The sequence below is a fragment of the Quercus lobata genome, chromosome 4 (genome assembly GCF_001633185.2).
Source record: "Quercus lobata isolate SW786 chromosome 4, ValleyOak3.0 Primary Assembly, whole genome shotgun sequence".
NCBI lineage: Eukaryota > Viridiplantae > Streptophyta > Magnoliopsida > Fagales > Fagaceae > Quercus > Quercus lobata.
This window is the reverse complement of record NC_044907.1, coordinates 74,308,237-74,327,230: the sequence shown is the minus strand read 5'-3', so window position 1 is coordinate 74,327,230 and position 18,994 is coordinate 74,308,237. Positions and strand designations below refer to the sequence as shown.

The window sequence follows — 18,994 nt, the reverse complement described above, 5'->3', positions numbered from 1 at the left end:
AGTGTCAGAAAAAATGAGTAAAAAAAAAACCTTATTTGGTCAACAAAAAAAAAAATATATGGCTTATTTTTCTTTAAAAAAACTCAATTTTTCGAATACAATTACGTCGAAGCCAAACCAAAAAAAAAAAAAAAAAAAAGTCTTAAAAGTAGTTAGTATATCAAATTCAATTCAAACTGGAGAAAATATTAGGAAGAAGAAAACGATTTCATATGTAGATCTTTTTATTTCAGGGAGGAAGTGAAAGGAAAGAAATTAAAGAGTGAGAAATGAGAACTAACTCAGGGGGGATAATCCTCTTGAAAACCCGGTCATCGTCGCCGTCGTCGATATTCATCTTGAAAAAAGGCCGGATTCAGTTCCTATTAGAAAGTAATTGGTTTTTAGTAAAATGAATAGAAATCAGAGCATCAAAATCCAAACCCATTCAAAGGAAAGAGAACCTAATTGAAAGAGAGAGAGAGAGATAGCTTACTTTTCTTCTCGTTTCTCTCTAATATCACGCAACAATTTCTCTAGAATTTTTCTTCTCCAAATGAAAATCACGGACCTTTATCTTCAGCTGGCTCATGGCTGACTTTTATTTTATTTTCTCTTACAGTCTCTATCCCACACCGCGTCTCCCATGCCATGCTCATGTCATGGCTGACCAAAAAGTTACAACAAAGATATAAGAATAAGATCACATAAGATAGGTTAAGTGATCTTGCTTTTTATTTTATTTTCTCTTACAGTCTCTATCCCACACCGCGTCTCCCATGCCATGCTCATGTCATGGCTGACCAAAAAGTTACAACAAAGATATAAGAATAAGATCACATAAGATAGGTTAAGTGATCTTGCTTTTTATTTTATTTTCTCTTACAGTCTCTATCCCACACCGCGTCTCCCATGCCATGCTCATGTCATGGCTGACCAAAAAGTTACAACAAAGATATAAGAATAAGATCACATAAGATAGGTTAAGTGATCTTGCTTTTTATTTTATTTTCTCTTACAGTCTCTATCCCACACCGCGTCTCCCATGCCATGCTCATGTCATGGCTGACCAAAAAGTTACAACAAAGATATAAGAATAAGATCACATAAGATAGGTTAAGTGATCTTGCTTTTTATTTTATTTTCTCTTACAGTCTCTATCCCACACCGCGTCTCCCATGCCATGCTCATGTCATGGTTGACCCAAAAAGTTAACAAAGATATAAGAATAAGATCACATAAGATAGGTTAGCGAAAAAAATAGATCACATAAGATAGAACCAAAAGTTCCATCCCAAAAAAAAAGATAGAGCCAAAAGTCCAAAAAGGCCCATGCTCTGTAACTGTTCAAATTAAAAAATTTTAAGGATAAAAGTGTAAACCCATCTGCACACAACAAACAAACCCAAGTTTCCTTTGTCTGTTTCATGGCCGTAAATTTTTTTTAGGGTAAATTTCACTTACTGTCCCTGAGGTTTGGGATAATGCCAAACAAGTCCACAACTTCTCAAAATTAACCAATTTAGTCCCAGGTATAACCAGGGCCGGCTCAAGGCCTAGGCCTAAGGCCCCACTAAAAAATAAATTTTTTCTTGAGAAAAAAGGCCCCATTTTTTATAGTTAAAGTCCCAAATTTTTATAAAATTATATATATTTTCTAAATGTTGTACATTTTTTTTATTAGTGATGTACAAATTTTACTATTAGCTTACAAATTGCCATGTTATTAATCACAAAAAATGTGATATAAACATTCATTAGTTAAATTGATGAAATTCATCAATGATAAACAATATCACATTATATTTGGAACATTTTATAGTACTTTTAATTAGCGCATTTTTCTTTTTCATTTCTATTAAAACTCTCAAAGTACGAGACAACCTTAACTCAATTGAAACCCTAAAATATTTCAAAAAGATGTTGCAAATGTGTTAAATCATCAATTATAGATTAATCTCCCCTAATAGTTTGAGACTTTGATTTTTGTAAACTAATATCCTACAAAACCATACACCAAATAATATCTCTCTCTCTCTCTCTCTCTCTCTCTCTCTCTCTCTCTTAAAATCAAAATATAAAATTAAAAATTAGATTACAACTTTATTTAACTATGTATCGTCTTATATCCAAAATAAAGTATCTTTTCCAATTGCAATATATTTTTATTTCTTTTTATTAATATTTATAATTCAACTATAATATTCAATTCTCTATATGAAATTAACATTAGTCTAGTTGGTATTATTTATGTATTTAATGTATCAAATTAACCTTAATTTGATTAGTATTAAATAATTTTGTTTAATTAATATTTATCTATTAAAGGCCCCGCATAAATTTTTCGCCTTAGGCCCCAAATTATGTTGGGCCGCCCCTGGGTATAACTTAATCTCTAAACAGACTTAACATACCTTATTTTTTAACTCTCCATTCTGGCATTCTCTCTCTTCTCACTCTATCTCAAACCACCACCGTGACCACCACCAAAACTCAGACGGCAAGACACCCAACCACCAAACCACGACACCACAGGTCCACAACCCACATGCGCCGCCGATTCACGACAAGTCCGAACTCAAATCACACCCAAAAGATAATAAAAAAAAAAAAAACCACCACAACCCACAAATCCACTCGTTGAGATACCAAAACCACCACCTCATCACCATTGTCACAAAGCCCACCACCACAAACCAAAACCATAAATAGGAGCCCAACCACCACAGATTTACAGTCACAGCCACCCAAATCAAACCAATTCAAAAACCCACGGCCAAACCAAACCAATTTCAGCCACTCAAACCACTAAACCCACACACCCCGGTTCACATACACAGAAAATACCCACAAACCCAAACTCAAGGTTCACAAACTGCACCCCAGAAACAGTAGAAAATTCAACAAAACCCACCACTTCTCAAACCCAAACCTATGAATGAGACCCACAAACAAAAAACCACCACCACCAATTCAAAACAAAAAAAAAAAATCCAACCCACCAAAAAATACCAGAAAGAAAAAGCCCATTCCGCAACCTTCTGCTATAGGTCTCACCAATTATGTCTCGGTGGTTATAGTGGTGATTTGAGAGAGAAGAGAGCTTTGAGTCAGAGAGGAGAACAGAGAAGAAATGTCTGAGATAGAGTGAGAAGAGAGAAGAGAAGTTTGGGTCAAAGAGGAGAAGAGAGAGAACGCCAGAATTGAGAGTTAAAAAATAACGTCTGTACTTGGGACCAAATTGGTTAGTTTTGAGAAGTTGTGGACCTGCTTGGCATTACTCCAAACCTTAGGGGTAGTTAGTGAAATTTACCCTTTTTTTTAACACCAAATAGAAAGACAGTAATTTCATGACGGTGGTGAACAGCTATAAATGAAGCAGCCTTTAAAAAAAAATTGAGAAATTTAGTTATAAAATTAGTTGTACTTAATATTATAATATTATTTAATTCTATATGTTCTTAATACATATGTTAAATTTTGTGTCAATAGGATATTATTTACTATATGATTTATAAACTTATATTTTATGCATAATTTTAAACTACAAAAACTTGCAATTTAAACAATTTATTAATAATATAGTTATTGATTTTCAATTTCTTAAAAATTTTGCATGCATAAAAGTCAAAAGATATAAGAAAAATATGTAATCCAATAGTGGATTTGTCAAAATTCACATCCAATAAAAGGAAATTGGGTAAGGTTATAGCATAAGGCTACAACCAATTTTGTAACTAAATTTTGTCTTCTTTTTTAGTTATTTATTTATTTTTTATTTATTCAGATGCCATTTTGCTTTATAGGTTGTACATAAACACTTTATACTCCTACTAAAAATATTAGGCGAAAACCCTGTATTTTGTGGTCACAATTAATTTGGTCCTTACATTTTGATAGCAGTCAATTTGGTTCCTGTTATTTTCAACCTATAATCAATTTAATCTCTACTGTTAACTCACTAACGAGAAAAGCCAATGTGGCAAACAGTGTGAACTGAGAAGCTTATATGACCTATAATATGACAAGTTTGGCCCAACCATGACCAACCACATCAATAAAAAATCCAAATTATGTCCGCGTTAGAAAAGTTAACAGATCTAGTTTTCTCTCTATTACACATCCAACCCAAATCCCTTCTCTCTCCAAACTCAATCCTAGCCATTCCTTTGTTACTCCTCATCTTCATCTCCCCCTCCCAACCCCTTCGCCCTCCACCATTTGAAATATCTTAATCCTTTCCCCCACACAAAAGGATGCAGTATTTTGCAATAGCCAAACTCTAATTTTTTTTTTTTTTTTTTTTTTTTTTTTACTTTCATTCTTTTCCTCTTGCCAATTACTATCAACAGTCACAAAGGTTTGCACATCTGTAACCCATAATCAAGTTCCACGGATTGAGTTTGGAGAAACAAGGAATATAGGGTTGGATGCATGGTTTTAAAAATAGGACCGGTCGATTCAACTAGGAACCAGACACCAACCCTGTCTAGTTATCATTAAAAACTATAAATTAAGAAAAAAGTATGAAAAACCTAAAACCCCTGATTCAACCAAAAATACCAGAAACTAGTGCGATTAAACCAGTTTTAGAATGTTTGATGATAAACCAAAACACTAATGTATTGAACCCAAAAAAAAAAAAAAAAAAAAAAGTGAAATATAGGTAAAAGAAATTTAGAACCATGATACGTGTTTTACAAAGAGAGAGACTGTGTAAACCATGATTATTTCTTGAGGTGGATAACCTTCAGCTTCTTCAACTCACTGATTTTTTGTCTTGAGCTTTGCTGCAATGAGAGAAACTGAGAGATAAACTTTAAGACTGGAGCATAGATGAAACAGTTTGGACTTTGGAGACTTAGGAATAAAAGGAGAAATATGAAGTTTAAATTACTGTGGTTAGGTGGGGTAGGTGTGATATTTAATGGGGGAGTGTCTAATTATTAATTACTACCTTTTTCTTTCTACTCGTACTTCCTAGACCTATATAACCACAACACTACAACACCAGATTTAGGGCAAATTACAGTAAACCCACCAGTGGTTTAGCCAGTTTTTACTGTACCTACTTATGGTTTACAACTTAACACTTTGTCCACCTGCGTTTAACTCTGTTTGGTCTTCGTTGTCCACCTCTGTTAAAAACATTGGCAAATAAGTTTTTTTTTTTTTCTTATATTTTACTATATCTCTCTCCTCCAAAATCATTAAAAAAAAAAATAACAAAAATATACAATGAAACAAGATCAAATGGGGGATTTTGTAAAGAAACTAAATAGATAGAGCTAGGTATCAATTTTCATATGCTTCATCCTCTCTCTTAAACTCTCATTGTCCCTCAAACTCCCATCTCTCTCTCTCTCTCTCTCTCTCTCTCTCTCTCATCGTCTCTCTTTCTCTCAAACTCAAAACTCAGATCTTTGATTTTACTCTCTCATCTCTTCTCTCTCCGTGGCATTGGGGAAACCAATTTGGCACCACAGCAAAAACCCAATTAACCCAGCCAATTTATTTGTGTCAACACTAGTTCCAAATTTGTATGCTATACGATCATAAATTGCACAGAAAGAGAGAGGTTGGTGTCAATTTTGTCGAAATGAAGACTTTTTTCAACTAATAACCTGTTTTTGCCTATTAGTGTAACTTGACCAAGAACAAGTAAAATGCATGTACTGTAGATCCTGTCAATAATCTGATCTTTCCCTCTGAATTGTACAACAAAGGCCACGAGGCACATACTAGACAGTCTAGACTCCCCCACCTAGATACCATGCCCCAGCATTGACATTGGGTCCTACATGATGCCAGCCTCTTCTTCTAACTAGCCCTGATGCATGGTAGAATATGAGTTTAATGGCAAGGCAAGCATAACTATTAACAGGTTATATTCTAAAGAAGAAACTTTTTTGAAACATTCAACTTTGAATTGCAAGGAAAATGCTCAAGACTAAACAATAAAATTTATGCTTATTTGATACTATAGCTAGATTAATAAAAACAGATAACTTCTAAAGTTTTGTCCCAAAATTCACAACTCATTGTCTCATAGACATTAACTCAAAGCCACTTACAATAGATAAATGTGGGAAACTTACTTGTAAATCATCCAATAGCACTAGCCTCACTTGAAATTTATCCAATGAAAACCATTGTAACTAAAACCATATATCCTGACTCCACTGTCATTATCAAACAAGATGCACGGATGTCATTTCAATAATTTAAACCATTATGACTGAAATGATATACAAATTTTTTAAAACATACAATGATTTAGAGAAAAAAATCCAAAACATGGTCTGGCTGACTGAAATATATGCATGTGCACATCCAATAGCAGTAGACTCATTTGAAATTCATCCTATCAAAATCCTCCTTATTTAGCAGCCAGTTGAAGTATAAACAGAACCTGAGCGCCAACTTCTGCAGAAATGCCAATCTTCATCATCATCATCTACAAATATGTGAGAACTTGAGTTTACATTATACTTTAACCAAAAAAAAAAAAAAAAAAAGAAACGAAAAGAAAGCAATTAATAATTCGCTCATACTGTTGAGTGAGTAATTGGAGTTGCTTCTTGACTGCTTAGGCAGTGGCATCACACCAATGACATGTAGAGAAGAAAATAAGTCTCTAGTTTTGGCAGTTCAAAAATTTTTCAGGAGAAAATGTCCAAGTCCAACATTAGCGAGCACAAGGAGAATATTTAAAATTGTATAATACTCTTAAACTTACAAATTGGATGCCAAAATAGGACTGAACCATCTACCTTACGGCAAAATCACTGAAGCAAAAAAACCTGAGACAAAAAACAAAAAATTTTGATGTTGTATGTGTAGATCAATTATGATACGGCTAGAAAGTTGTAGTTAGTGATTTAGTTACTACACTAGTGAGCCACCCCCTATGATGGCTATAAAATAAATTAAAAAAATTAATTAATTTTTAAATATATTTAAGAAGATTTTTTTTTTTTTTTTTGGTAAAAAATCCTCTTAGCTATTATTTTTATTTTAGATGTAGTTTAAATTTGTTGTTGTTGTATAATGTTGGACAATTGTTAAATCTTATGGTTGCAATTGGCTTGTTTTTGAACACATTCACTAAGATTGCAGCAAAGGTACTAATCATTATTATTTACATGCAACTCTCTAATTGTTAAATTGCTTCCTTCCAATTTCCATTGCTTTCAAATTCTAACTTTTAACACATGTATAATAAATTTGTGTAGAAATTACTTCAAGCGTCGAACTATGGTCCTATTAAATTTGAAGTTTTTTATGAGAATACCAATTGGGTATTACAGGATGAGCCAACAAATTGGACAATGGAGGAATTGGAGACATTCCAAAATGAATTAGCAGCTTGTACGATCCAAGACAACCAAAATGATATTGGTTAGTTTGTTACATTAATTGCAAATTCACTTATGATGGTGCTTGTATTTTGTTTTTATTTCATTTGTGGCCTTATACAAGAGTTTAAATGTATGTAGATAACTTAAACTTGGAAGAGTTGGTTGAAGATGATGATGGAGATCCTAGTAACCAATATGAAGCTAGGAGTGAGGAGCCTAATGAAAAAGAGGATCTAATAACGAGGTTGATGTTGGAGTTTTCAATGAAGATGGAGCATCGAGTTTAGGCCCAAATCATAATCCATACGAATGGACTCATTGGACCAACTAGTGAGAGACTGAGAGCAAGCGCATTAGAGTTTGAGATTTGCCTCCTTTTTTTTTTTTTTTTTAATATACAGAAGTTTAAGATATGTAACAAGATTTTATTTAGAAAAGACTTTGCTGCTATCTTATGACATTCATTTATTTGGATTGTGAATTTTATAGAATTTCTAATGCTATTGCTTGTGAAACATTGGTTTTGAATTATAATGGCGAGTTCAATTTAGGTAAATGTCTATTTTTTAAATTTACATATTCAACTTATGATTTCTCAAACTTACTCTTATAAGAGATATATATATATATATATATATATAATTTTGAAAAAACTTTATTTGACCTTGCAGTTTGACTAGTGACCCATTGGTTGAACCAATGACCCAACTCATACACCGGGTTAACATCTAGTCCAGGTTTAATAACTATGGTTATATGTAATAAGATATTGTATTTTGATTTCTCTGATGACATTGGTGGTTGAAGAAAACTAATGGGAAAGAAAAGGGGGTTTTACATATAAAATTGTAAAATTCAAACCATGTATGCGCATACACGTTTAGTTTTTGCATATCATCATCAATATATTACTAAAAGCTGAAGCGTGGCATTTATAGCTGCTGAGCTCCTGTTGCGCCACCTCATCACCACGTCATTCGCCACATAATTAATATTTATTCCTTTTTTTTTTACAAATATATATATATATATATATATAGATTATTGACTTTACATATTCATCTTTGTCGGTTTTAACATCTATATATAATTAATATTTATTCCTATTTTTTTTACATATATATATATATATAAATAGATTATTGACTTTACATATTCATCTTTGTCGATTTTAACATCTATATATATTTCTTTTTTATTTCCAATTTTCCTATAATTTTTTTTTTTTTACATTCACTTATTTTTTTAAATATTTACATTTTCTTCAACCTTTCTTCTTCCCTCACCTTTTCATCTCCCCACTACCCTCTACTTTAATATTGCTATTCATCCTTCTCTTCATCTTCCTTTATTTGTCTCTTCTTATCCCTTCCCTCTTACTATAAATTTGTCACTCTTTTCCATTCTTTGCATAGTTTTCTCTCACAAAAAGGCTCTCTCTCTCTCTCTCTCTCTCTCAATGTTTTGGTGGATTTTTATTTTTTATTGCATCTCCGCTTTAGGTTGATAAAATTTTGTATTTTTAAGAACTCTAATTTATGTTGATACGATTTAGTTTTGTGTTTTAAGTTATTATTATTATTATTATTTTGCTCTTTGATTGTTAAATTTTATCCGATTACATTATAAAAAATTAAAGATAGTAGATAAAAATAAAATAGTATTCCATTACATAGCATAATTTGGATAATTTAGTGTTTATTGTTATATCTTTTAATTTTTCTTATTTTTTTCTTCTCTTCCATTTTACTCAATATTGAAATTCAACCACATCCTCCTTATCATTAAATTATTTATATTTTCTCTCTCTTTTTGTTTTAAAAAATAAAAAATGTAATATTTTACTTAAATTCAAATAAAAGAAAATTGTGCTCATCAAATTGTACTCATTTTTTTTTTTTAACATTTACACTTTCTTCAACCTTTCTCATTCTCTTTACCTTTTCATCTCCCCAAAAATTCTACCTTGATATCACTCTTCCTCTTTCCTTTTATCTTCTTTTATTTTTTTTTTTATATTATCATCCTCTTAGTATAAATCATTCACTCTTCTATTCTTTACATAATTTTATCTCACAGAAAAGTGGTTATTTCCCACTCTTTCTACCTCAATTTTTTGGTAGATTTTTATTTTTATTTTTCTTGCATCTCTATTTTAGCCTGATAAAGTTTTGTATTCTTTAGAGCTCTATTTTGGTTTATGGGATTTAGCTTTGTGTTTTAAGTTTTTTTATTTATTTTTTATGTCTTTGATTGTTAAATATTATCATATTTCATTATAAATAATTAAAAAATAGTATATAAGAATGTACTATTATTATATTACATAGAATTATTTGGATAAGTTAGTGTTTATTGTTATATATTTTATTTTTATTTTTTTTCTCATATCATTTTATTTAACATTTAAATTCAACCACATCCCCCATATATATCATTAAATTATTTATATTTCCACTCCTTTTTTATTTTTAAAAATTTTAAATATAATATTTTGCCTAAATTAAATAAATAAAATTGTCCACATTAAGTGGAGTAATGATAGGGAAACACTCATTCTCACACCCAATGCATCAAAGGAAGAATGAAATACAAAACAAATCAAGTTAGAAACACTAAATAAAAAAAAAAATTAATAATGCATATTTAATGTCATAGAATCATCATCAAATTTTGGAAAACGATAGGTTGCCAGTGGAGAGAGAGAGAGAGAGAGAGAGAGAGAGATGGTATAGAAAAAACAAAACCAATACAAAGTAATAAAGAGTAGATAAAGAAAAAAAAAAAACCAAACGTCAATTAGTAATCGTTGATTGGAAAACAAAGAGGTTGTTAGGAGAAGTAAAAAATAAAATAGAGATTACCGTGTGGAGAACATTAAAAACTTTACAGTGTAGTAACATAAACCGTTTAATTCACTTAAAAAATTAAATCAACAATCAATAATTAAATACAATCATAGTACTAAATTTAAATTTAAAACTAATCAAATTCTAACTATGGAAACCATATTAATTATAACTAAAAAAGAGATGTTCTCTGATAGTAGTAGAAATTGAATAAGAAATAAAGTTAGAAAATTTAAAAATCCATTTTTTGACATTTCATTTAACCTTATTTATAATATATATATATATATATATATATAATTTTCATGCACTATTACTTTCGAAAATCTAATGAACAATCCTACCTCTCATTTATCGTCTTTGTTATGCAAATCATCAGTTAGTAAATATATGATAATGGTAAGAAGCGTTACAAATGAGATCACTAAAAAAAAAAAAAATTAATTAGCCACTATCATTATGGAGTAGTAGTCTATAATTTTACGCATCCAAAAAAGTGAAATATATAGAGTTTTTTTAAAGGTATGTGTAAAGATTCACTATGTGTGTGTGTGTGTGTGTGTAAAGGTAAAAAAATAAAAAAAATAAAATAAAAAAAAAGGTTTATTTAAGGTTTTTGTTAACTTAAAAACTAATGAAAATCAAATGGTTAATAACTAAAATTATAGTATTAATAAAATATTTAATTAGACCATCCTAAAAAAATTACCGCGTGCAACGCGCGGGTATGCGACTAGACTAGTATATTCATAATTTTCCATGCTTTAACTTGCACTGCATTCTGATCCTTTTGATTTAAAATAATAAAAATAACAACAAAAGGGAAGAATGAAAATAAAACAGAAGCACAAACTTCCAAAATACAACAGAATTTTAACTACTATATTTAATATTTCAATCAAGCATTTTATGATACATTCCAATAGCTATTTATATACTTCATTGAATGTAAAAGAATTATTGTCGTTTATAACTTTATATATCAAAAGAAATAAGTTTGTCATGAAAAACTGGCAGAATTGTCAATCCTATCTCTTTCATGGATCTAACAATCTTTTCAAGCTCATTTAAGCACCATGTCGAAGATGCATAGTTTCTTGAGAAAATGATAATAGCAAATCTGGATTCTTCTATGGCATTCAAGAGCTCTTGTGAAATTGATTTTCCTCTCTCAAGTTTTTCATCGTCCCTAAAGGTCAAAACACCCTTCCTTTTCAAATCATCATATAGATGGTTTGTAAAACTTCTCCGCGTGTCCTCCGTTCTAAAATTGAGAAAGACATCGTATTTCCACCAACGTGTTGAAGAAGAAGATTGTGATGATGTTGACAATCTTTGAGGGCTCATGGAATTCGTTGGAATTTCCAAGCATGCCATCTGCAACTCCTCGAAAGAGCTATTAACGCTACAACTTTTGTTATTACCAGGAAAGTAAATATTAATAAAAAAGTTAAATAATCAACATAAGAAGTATGATTTATTTTTCATTAATTTTTTTTTTTTGACAAAAAAAAGCTAAATAAGAAAATTTAGGAAATCGTTTTTCAACTTATTTAAGATTGCTACCAAATAAATTTATGTCAAAACCAAAAAAAAAAAAAATCGTTTAAAAAAAAAAGCATATTCAAATTCAATTCAAACTGGAGAAAAACATTAGGAGAAGAAAACGATTTGATATGTAGATCTTTTAATTTCAGGAAGGAAGTGAAAGGAAAGAAATTAAAGAGTGAGAAATGAGAACTTACTCAACAAGGTTGTCGTCGTAGTCGTCGATATTCATATTGAAACAAGGCAGGTCATAGTCGTCGATATTCATCTCGAAACAAGGCAGGTTGTCGTCATCGTCGATATTCATCTTGAAACAAGGCCGAATTCAGTTCCTATCAGATAGTAATTGGTTTTTAGTAAAATGAATGGAAATTAGAGCATCAAAACCCAAACCCAAACCCATTCAAAGGAAAGAGAGCCTAATTGAAAGAAAGAGAGAGAGAGAGAGAGAGAGAGAGAGAGAGAGAGATAGCTTACTTTTCTTCTCGTTTCTCTCTAATATCACGCAACAATTTCTCTAGAATTCTTCTCCACCTTTTTCTTTAGCAGGCTCATAGCCGTCCTTTTTTTTTTTTTTTTTTTCCTCTTAAAGTCTCTATCCCAATTCCCACACCGCGTGTCCCATGCTCATGTCATAGGCCTCATGGCTGACCCAAAAAGTTAACAAAAATATAAGATGGTTTTTTTGGATATCGTTTATTGTTGAAAATTGAAAATTGAAAACTGAAAATACTGTAGCAAATTTTAAATGTGTAAATAGGATCGTGGGTCTAGTTTTAAAGCTATTTTTATGAAAAAAAAAATACTTGCAAGTCCTGTGAACAATATACGAACCCACCAAAAATAGCTAGACACGCAACGTTGGACGCGCAAAACGCTATCCAAACGTACGCTAAGTGTGCGTTTGGATTGAAATGAAAAATTAAAATTATTTCACTATTCAGCTTATTTTTGCTATTATTCATGGGTTTCACTGTACTTTTTGGCACTATTCATGGCCCCACTGTACTATTTCAACCAATTTTTACCTTTATTTATCGTACTTTCAATAATAATTTTTTAATTTCAGCAAAATAAGCAGTATCGAAACACATCCTAAGATCACATAAGATAGGTTGGGAATTCTAGCATTTTTCCCTTATTTTTTTAAAAATTTAGCAATATGTCCCTCTTTTGAAACTATTTAGGTTTAAGCCCTTATTTTGAAACTTGATTTTAATAAGGCGTAAATGCACTTTTAGTCCCTATATTTTGCACATTTTTCTATTTTGGTCCCTACATTTTTTTTACCACTTTTAGTTCCAAAAACAATTAACGCCCCACATTTTAGTCCTTACCGTCAACCAACTAATGATGTGGCTGATGGAGAAAACTGTAAATCATTTAAAAATAATAAAAAGTACACCGTGGCCAGTCTGTTTTAGCATGTGGCCTTCCCGCCCAACTTACTCACACACGCGTCCCTCACGTGTCAACCACCCACTGTTCATGGCTACTTTATCAGTGAAAATCCCCAAATCAGCTTTGTCACTTGAAATCAGCTACTTTATCATCTTTGATCTTTAATCCCTAGATTACCTCAGAATTCCTCATCACGAGTCACAACCTCTACCAACTTGATCTTCTTAGACTTTTGCTTGGTTGGCTTATAGTTAGAGGCAATGGTGTCCTTAGCAAACTCTACACTACAGTCTCTTTTGCTTTGTTTTTGGCTGGTTCTGGTAGTAAGGCCACAATGTTTTTGTTTGCTTTTTGTATGCTTTTGTATTTTACTTTTGATTGTGGTCCATTTGTTCCCTATGTTCTCTGTGTTCCGTATGTGCCCCTGTTGAAAAGAGTTAAGTAAGACTAACAGTATTGTATGAGGGTTTTTTGTGTAATTTGATAACTATGCATGTCTATTTTAGTACGACAAAACCATTGAAGTCAGTGTTGTGTTGTGAAAAATTATTTGATTAGTGTTGTGTTGGTAAATACTTTATTGAGTGTTGTGTTGTGTGCATGCAAAATGAAATATTTTATTAGGTGTTGTGTTGGTAAATGAGTGTTGTATTGTTCTTGCATTGTTTAATTGAGGTTGTTTTGGCATGCAGAATGGATGACCTATTCAGTATATCCGTGCATCATGGTGGCTATTTTACTGAGAACCCTAAAATATATGTGGGAGGTAAAGTAGATATAGTTGATAATTGTGACCCTAATAAGTGGTCCAAGATTGAGATAAGGGTATATGTAGAGACTTTGGGTACACATCTGTTAGCAGGCTGTGGTATACAATGCTTGGTATGGACCAAGAAAGGGCAAACTTCCATTTAGTTGTTGATGATCATGATGCCATGTACATGACAGAATTAGTGAAGGGTCATGAAGAGATTCATGTGTATGTGGAGCACCCAATAGATGATCCTATACTAGTTGATGAAGGAAAGGATGTTAGTGAGGGTGTGCAGCCATTGGCAATGGAGCAAGGCCCTATAGGTTATTATAATGATGGCAGTGATGATGATGACCATGATGGGAGTGATTTTTTCAATTTTTATGATAGTGATGATCAAACTTTTAACAATGAGGATGAGCCAAGTGAGGTGAATGCAAATGATCAAACTTTTAATGCTGATGTTGCTGCTTCCCAGGTGGGTTCAAGGAGAGTAGGTAAAGAACCTATTATTGAGCACCCACCTCAAGTTTTTATTATAAGTGATGGCAGTGATAGTGGAGGTGGGGGAAGTGGGCTAGATGATGAGGTAGAGTTGAACCATGGTGTTAGGGACTTTGTTGAAGACAATAGTGACAGTTGGGATGGTAAGGATGATGATGATGATGATGTTGAACCAGGCCAAATGGGTGCTAGTGTAATGAACTCTGATTATAAGAGTGGGGAATTGCACAGTTTGGTGGAATCATCATCTGATGATGAGCTTGGGTATGACAGTGATGATGATGCTGAGGATGATAGAAGTACACATGTGGAAAATGGTAAGGGATAGAAAAATGAGGAAGTGAAGAAGTTCCCTGTGTTTAAGCCAGTGGCTAAGGCAGAGCATATTTCTTTTGAAAAAGATATGTTATTTACAACACCCAAGCAATTCAAGGAAGCTATAACAGAATATGCAATTCATGGTGGATAGGGGATCAAATTTGTAAAAAATGACTTGCAAAGGGTAAAAGCTGTCTGCCAGGAAAACTGCAAGTTTGTTGCCTATCTAGGAAAGGTGCCAAGGGAGAGGAGCTATCAACTAAGGACATTGAATTTGGAACATACATGCTCTAGAACTTTTAAGAACCGTTGGTGTACTTCATCATACATTAGGAAGAAGTTGATGAAGAAGGTGAAAAGACAGCCAAACATGAAGCTGAGAGACATCCATGAAGCTGTCCATGAGAAGTATACCATAAACATAAGTGTAGGAAAAGCAAGTAGGGCTAAGGATAAGGTTAGAGAATATGTGGATGGGGCTTATACACAACAATACAACCAGCTATGGGAGTACTATGAGGAATTAAGGAGGTTTAGTTCTGCCAGTACAATACTTATAAAGGTACATACCTTCAATGAGGGTGATTTAGCAGCTGAGTCTGACTTGCTGTGTGGAGTGCCTTATTTTGAGAAGCTATACATATGTTTGGAGGGATGTAAGAAGGGGTTTCTAGTTAGATGCAGGCCATTCATTGGTTTGGATGCCTGCCATTTGAAAAACAAGTCAGGGGGACAATTGATTACTACAGTATGCAGAGATCCTAATGAAAAGTATTTCCCACTTGCATCTACAATGGTAGAGGCTAAAACCAAGGACTCTTGGACCTAGTTCATCAATTTGTTACTTGCAGACATAGGCCAAAATAAGAGATGGGTATTTATGTCAAACTAGCAAAAGGTGTGTAGTTTATTCTCCATTGGTTGTTTTAATCTGTATTTAGTCATTGTAATTTTGGTCCACTAACTTCACATACTTGCCTGTGATACTGTTTGTGATAGGGGTTGGTGCAAACATTCATTGACAACTTGCCACAGTATGAACACAGGATTTACTGCAGGCACCTCTATAACAATTTTAGGAAGGATCATCCTAGTGTTTTGATCAGAGATATGTTTTGGAGGGCAACCAAGGCAACTTTCAAACAAGAGTTTGATAGGGTGATGGATGAGCTAAAGGAGATTGATACTGATGCACACAGGTGGTTGGATTCTCATTCAACAACAAAATGGGCCAGACACATGTTTAGTAAGGATGGCTTGACTGACTCTATACTCAACAATATGTGTGAGAATTTCAACAGCAGGATTCTTAAATTCATATCTAAGCCCATAATTAGCATGGTATGAATATTTATGATCACCTACAATTAATTATAGTGATTGTTTGGTACTGTTTATGGCAGTTGTTGCAATTAATATCTAATGTTTCATTGTACTTGTATGTGATTGTAGCTTGAGTGCATTAGGCTATATCTAATGACTAGGTTCCAAGAGAACAGAGAGAAGGGTGTGAGGCTAGAGTCAGATATTTATGCCAAGGTGATGAAGAGGTTGCACAAGGAAAAGCTGGCAGCCAATAGGTGGTTAGCTTGTTGGGCAGGGTAGACACAGTTTGAAGTGAAAAATGGTCTGCAAAGTTTCACTGTTGACTTAGCCACAGCACACTGCAGTTGTAGGAAGTGGAACATAACTAGCATACCATGTGCTCATGCAATCTCTTGCATATTTTTCAATAGACAAGATGTTGAGCAATATGTTCACCCCTGTTATCATGTATCTACATACAGAGCATGCTAAGAGCCAATCATAGCACCAATCAATAGGCAGAATATGTGGAGACCAAGTGATGTGACCCTAATTCAACCCCTATCAAAAGAAGACCACCTGGCAGGCCTAAAAAGAAGAAAGTAAGGGAACCTAATGAGCCAACAAGTGGTAAGAGAGCTGACATCTCTAAGCAATGTAAGACTTGTGGTAAGTTAGGACACAATAAGAGAAGTTGCAAGGGTGAGATTAGAGGGAACTCTTCACTGCCAGGCACCGCAAACAAAACCAAGACATATAATAAAGCAATAAAATGACATTAGGGTGAAATAGTTGCTATTCAATACTCACTACTAACCCTGTTTGTAGACCAGCAAAACTACAAGTGCTCCATCGCAGGCCAAGACAGCATCATCCACATCATTTGCACCACCCTAGGCTGCCATGCATAGCCCATCCACTCCAAGTGCACCATACCAGTTCAGACCAGCCACTTAGTTTGTACCATATCCCAGTACACAGCAGCATAGCGCCACCCCAAATGCACCACACCAGTCAGGTGCACATCACAGCTCCAACAGCAACAACCCAACCTCAAGGCAGAAAAAGAAAATGGTGCTCACATCAAAGACTCTGAAGGCTTCTAAGAATCCATCCAGATACATGGAAACAATCAAACATGCTGGAAGTCAATCATCTGTGCAGGGTCCAAGGAAATGAAGAGAGCAAGAAGTAGATTTTTCCTTTTGTTGATGAGGGTCACCTATTTTGTATGGTTATGTCAACTATTTTGTGTAGTTATGTCTACTGTTTTGAGAAGTTTATGATGATCTGCCTCACTATGGAACAATGCCCTATGTAATTATGTAATTATGGTGATTGTATCAACTAGTGTTAGTGTTGTAGTTAAACAATGCCAGTGTGTTTTGTGCAATTCTAGTGATGATAGTGTTGAACCATGTAATTATGGTGACTATGGTTGTTAGTGTTGTAGTTGAACTATGTAATTATGGTGACTGTAGTTGCTAGCAGTCAATGATAAGTTGAAGATGTATTTCTATTCAATTTGTGTTGTTTAGTTTAATATTGAATCTTATGTCCTTTACTTTTGGTACTCACATTAATGAGAGGCAGTTAATGTATTTGCATTGAGAATAGTACAACCAGCTGGTTAATACATTTACAGGTAGATACATTTTCTGCAAAACAAGTACATTTACAGGTACAAAACAGCAATAGTACACACTGGTGTATTCATTTTCTACAAAACAGCAAGTGTATTCATTTTCTGAAATAGCAATAGTATGGTAAATACATTTTCTGCAACTGGTGTATTCATTTCATTCACATTGTGGAATCCATAGGTTGATGCATTCAAATCAGAATTTACATTTATATCTTGAATAAAAAGTGTATTCATTTCATAGGGAAGTGGGTTACGTTGCTAACAATTGGTAGGAGCACAAAATTACCAGGAGGTAATACATGGCTAAACACATCTCATACAAAAATTGTACACATTGCCAGCCCAACATAAACTAAAACTGCCCTAATAATTCCCATAACAGTCACTACCCTACATACATCTAAACTGCCAACCCTATTAACAATATTGATAACAGCACACAGCATCAGCAGCAACAGCACATAGCATCAGCAGCAGCAGCACACACTAGCAGCAACAGTTGTTGCTTGCACATAGCAGGTGGTGCTCAGACACAGCAACAATTTACTCACCCCTTCACTACATACATTACCTAACCATACACTACATACATTACTTACATTACCTAACCAAACACAAAACTACACACATCACCACTAACAATACCACAGCCACAACTAAAAATTTCTCCCTCTTCTTGTAGCTTGCAACCTCAGCCTCAAGTGTGATGATCTTCTGCCTTTGCTGTGGGATAAGCAACTTACCATGAGCACATATCTCATCATCACGCCATTGGAAGAACCTACACTTACGCCCCACCTGAAATGCAAATAATGCTCAGAAAATGAAAACCCATAAACTATTGCAGCAACAAATTGAAACAAAATACTGAAATTAATTAAGTAGTAATCAATAATTCTCTACTAATTTTAGTAAATCAAGTGGCTGCAATGTAGATAAATGGGGTGCAAGGAGAATCTTCACATAGTAATAATATTACTAAGGATCTTGTAAAATTCCTAATTTGTCTCTGTAATCATGATGAATCTACTAAACAAAACTTTGTAATCATCAGCCTAATTGTATAGAGATTCTGTTTCAGAATTTATGAGCTGACTTTAAAACTTTTTTCTTTTTAATTTGCATTACATTATGAATAGTTCTTTCATAGTCATAAACAATTTATTAATGACGTAATTATTGATCTTCAATTTTCTAGAAATTTTGCATGCATGAAGGATATAAGAAAAAGATGTAATCCAATGGTAGATTTGCCAAAATTCACATCAATAAAAGGATATTAAGGTTGTGGCCTAAGGCTACAACCAATTTTGTGGCTAAATTTTGTATT

General features: G+C 33.2%; 1 protein-coding gene across 1 annotated transcript; it reads right to left on the bottom strand.

The window, feature by feature from the left end:
• Positions 1-11,164: 11,164 nt before the first annotated feature.
• LOC115985789 (TMV resistance protein N-like) lies at positions 11,165-12,050 on the bottom strand. The gene is made up of 2 exons (XM_031108686.1): positions 11,935-12,050; positions 11,165-11,600 (listed from the first exon to the last, which is right to left on the bottom strand). Exons 1-2 carry the CDS (start codon positions 12,042-12,044, stop codon positions 11,165-11,167), a joined length of 546 nt encoding a protein of 181 aa, XP_030964546.1. The 5' UTR covers positions 12,045-12,050.
• Between the last annotated feature and the right edge of the window lie 6,944 nt (positions 12,051-18,994).

Excerpts from the sequence above, each read along its gene's own strand:
- LOC115985789 (XM_031108686.1), bottom strand. The coding sequence starts at position 12,044 with ATGAATATCGACGATGACGACAACCTGCCTTGTTTCGAGATGAATATC. Across the intron at positions 11,601-11,934 it reads TACGACGACAACCTTGTTGA|TTGTAGCGTTAATAGCTCTT; the intron begins GTAAGTTCTCAT and ends TAATAACAAAAG.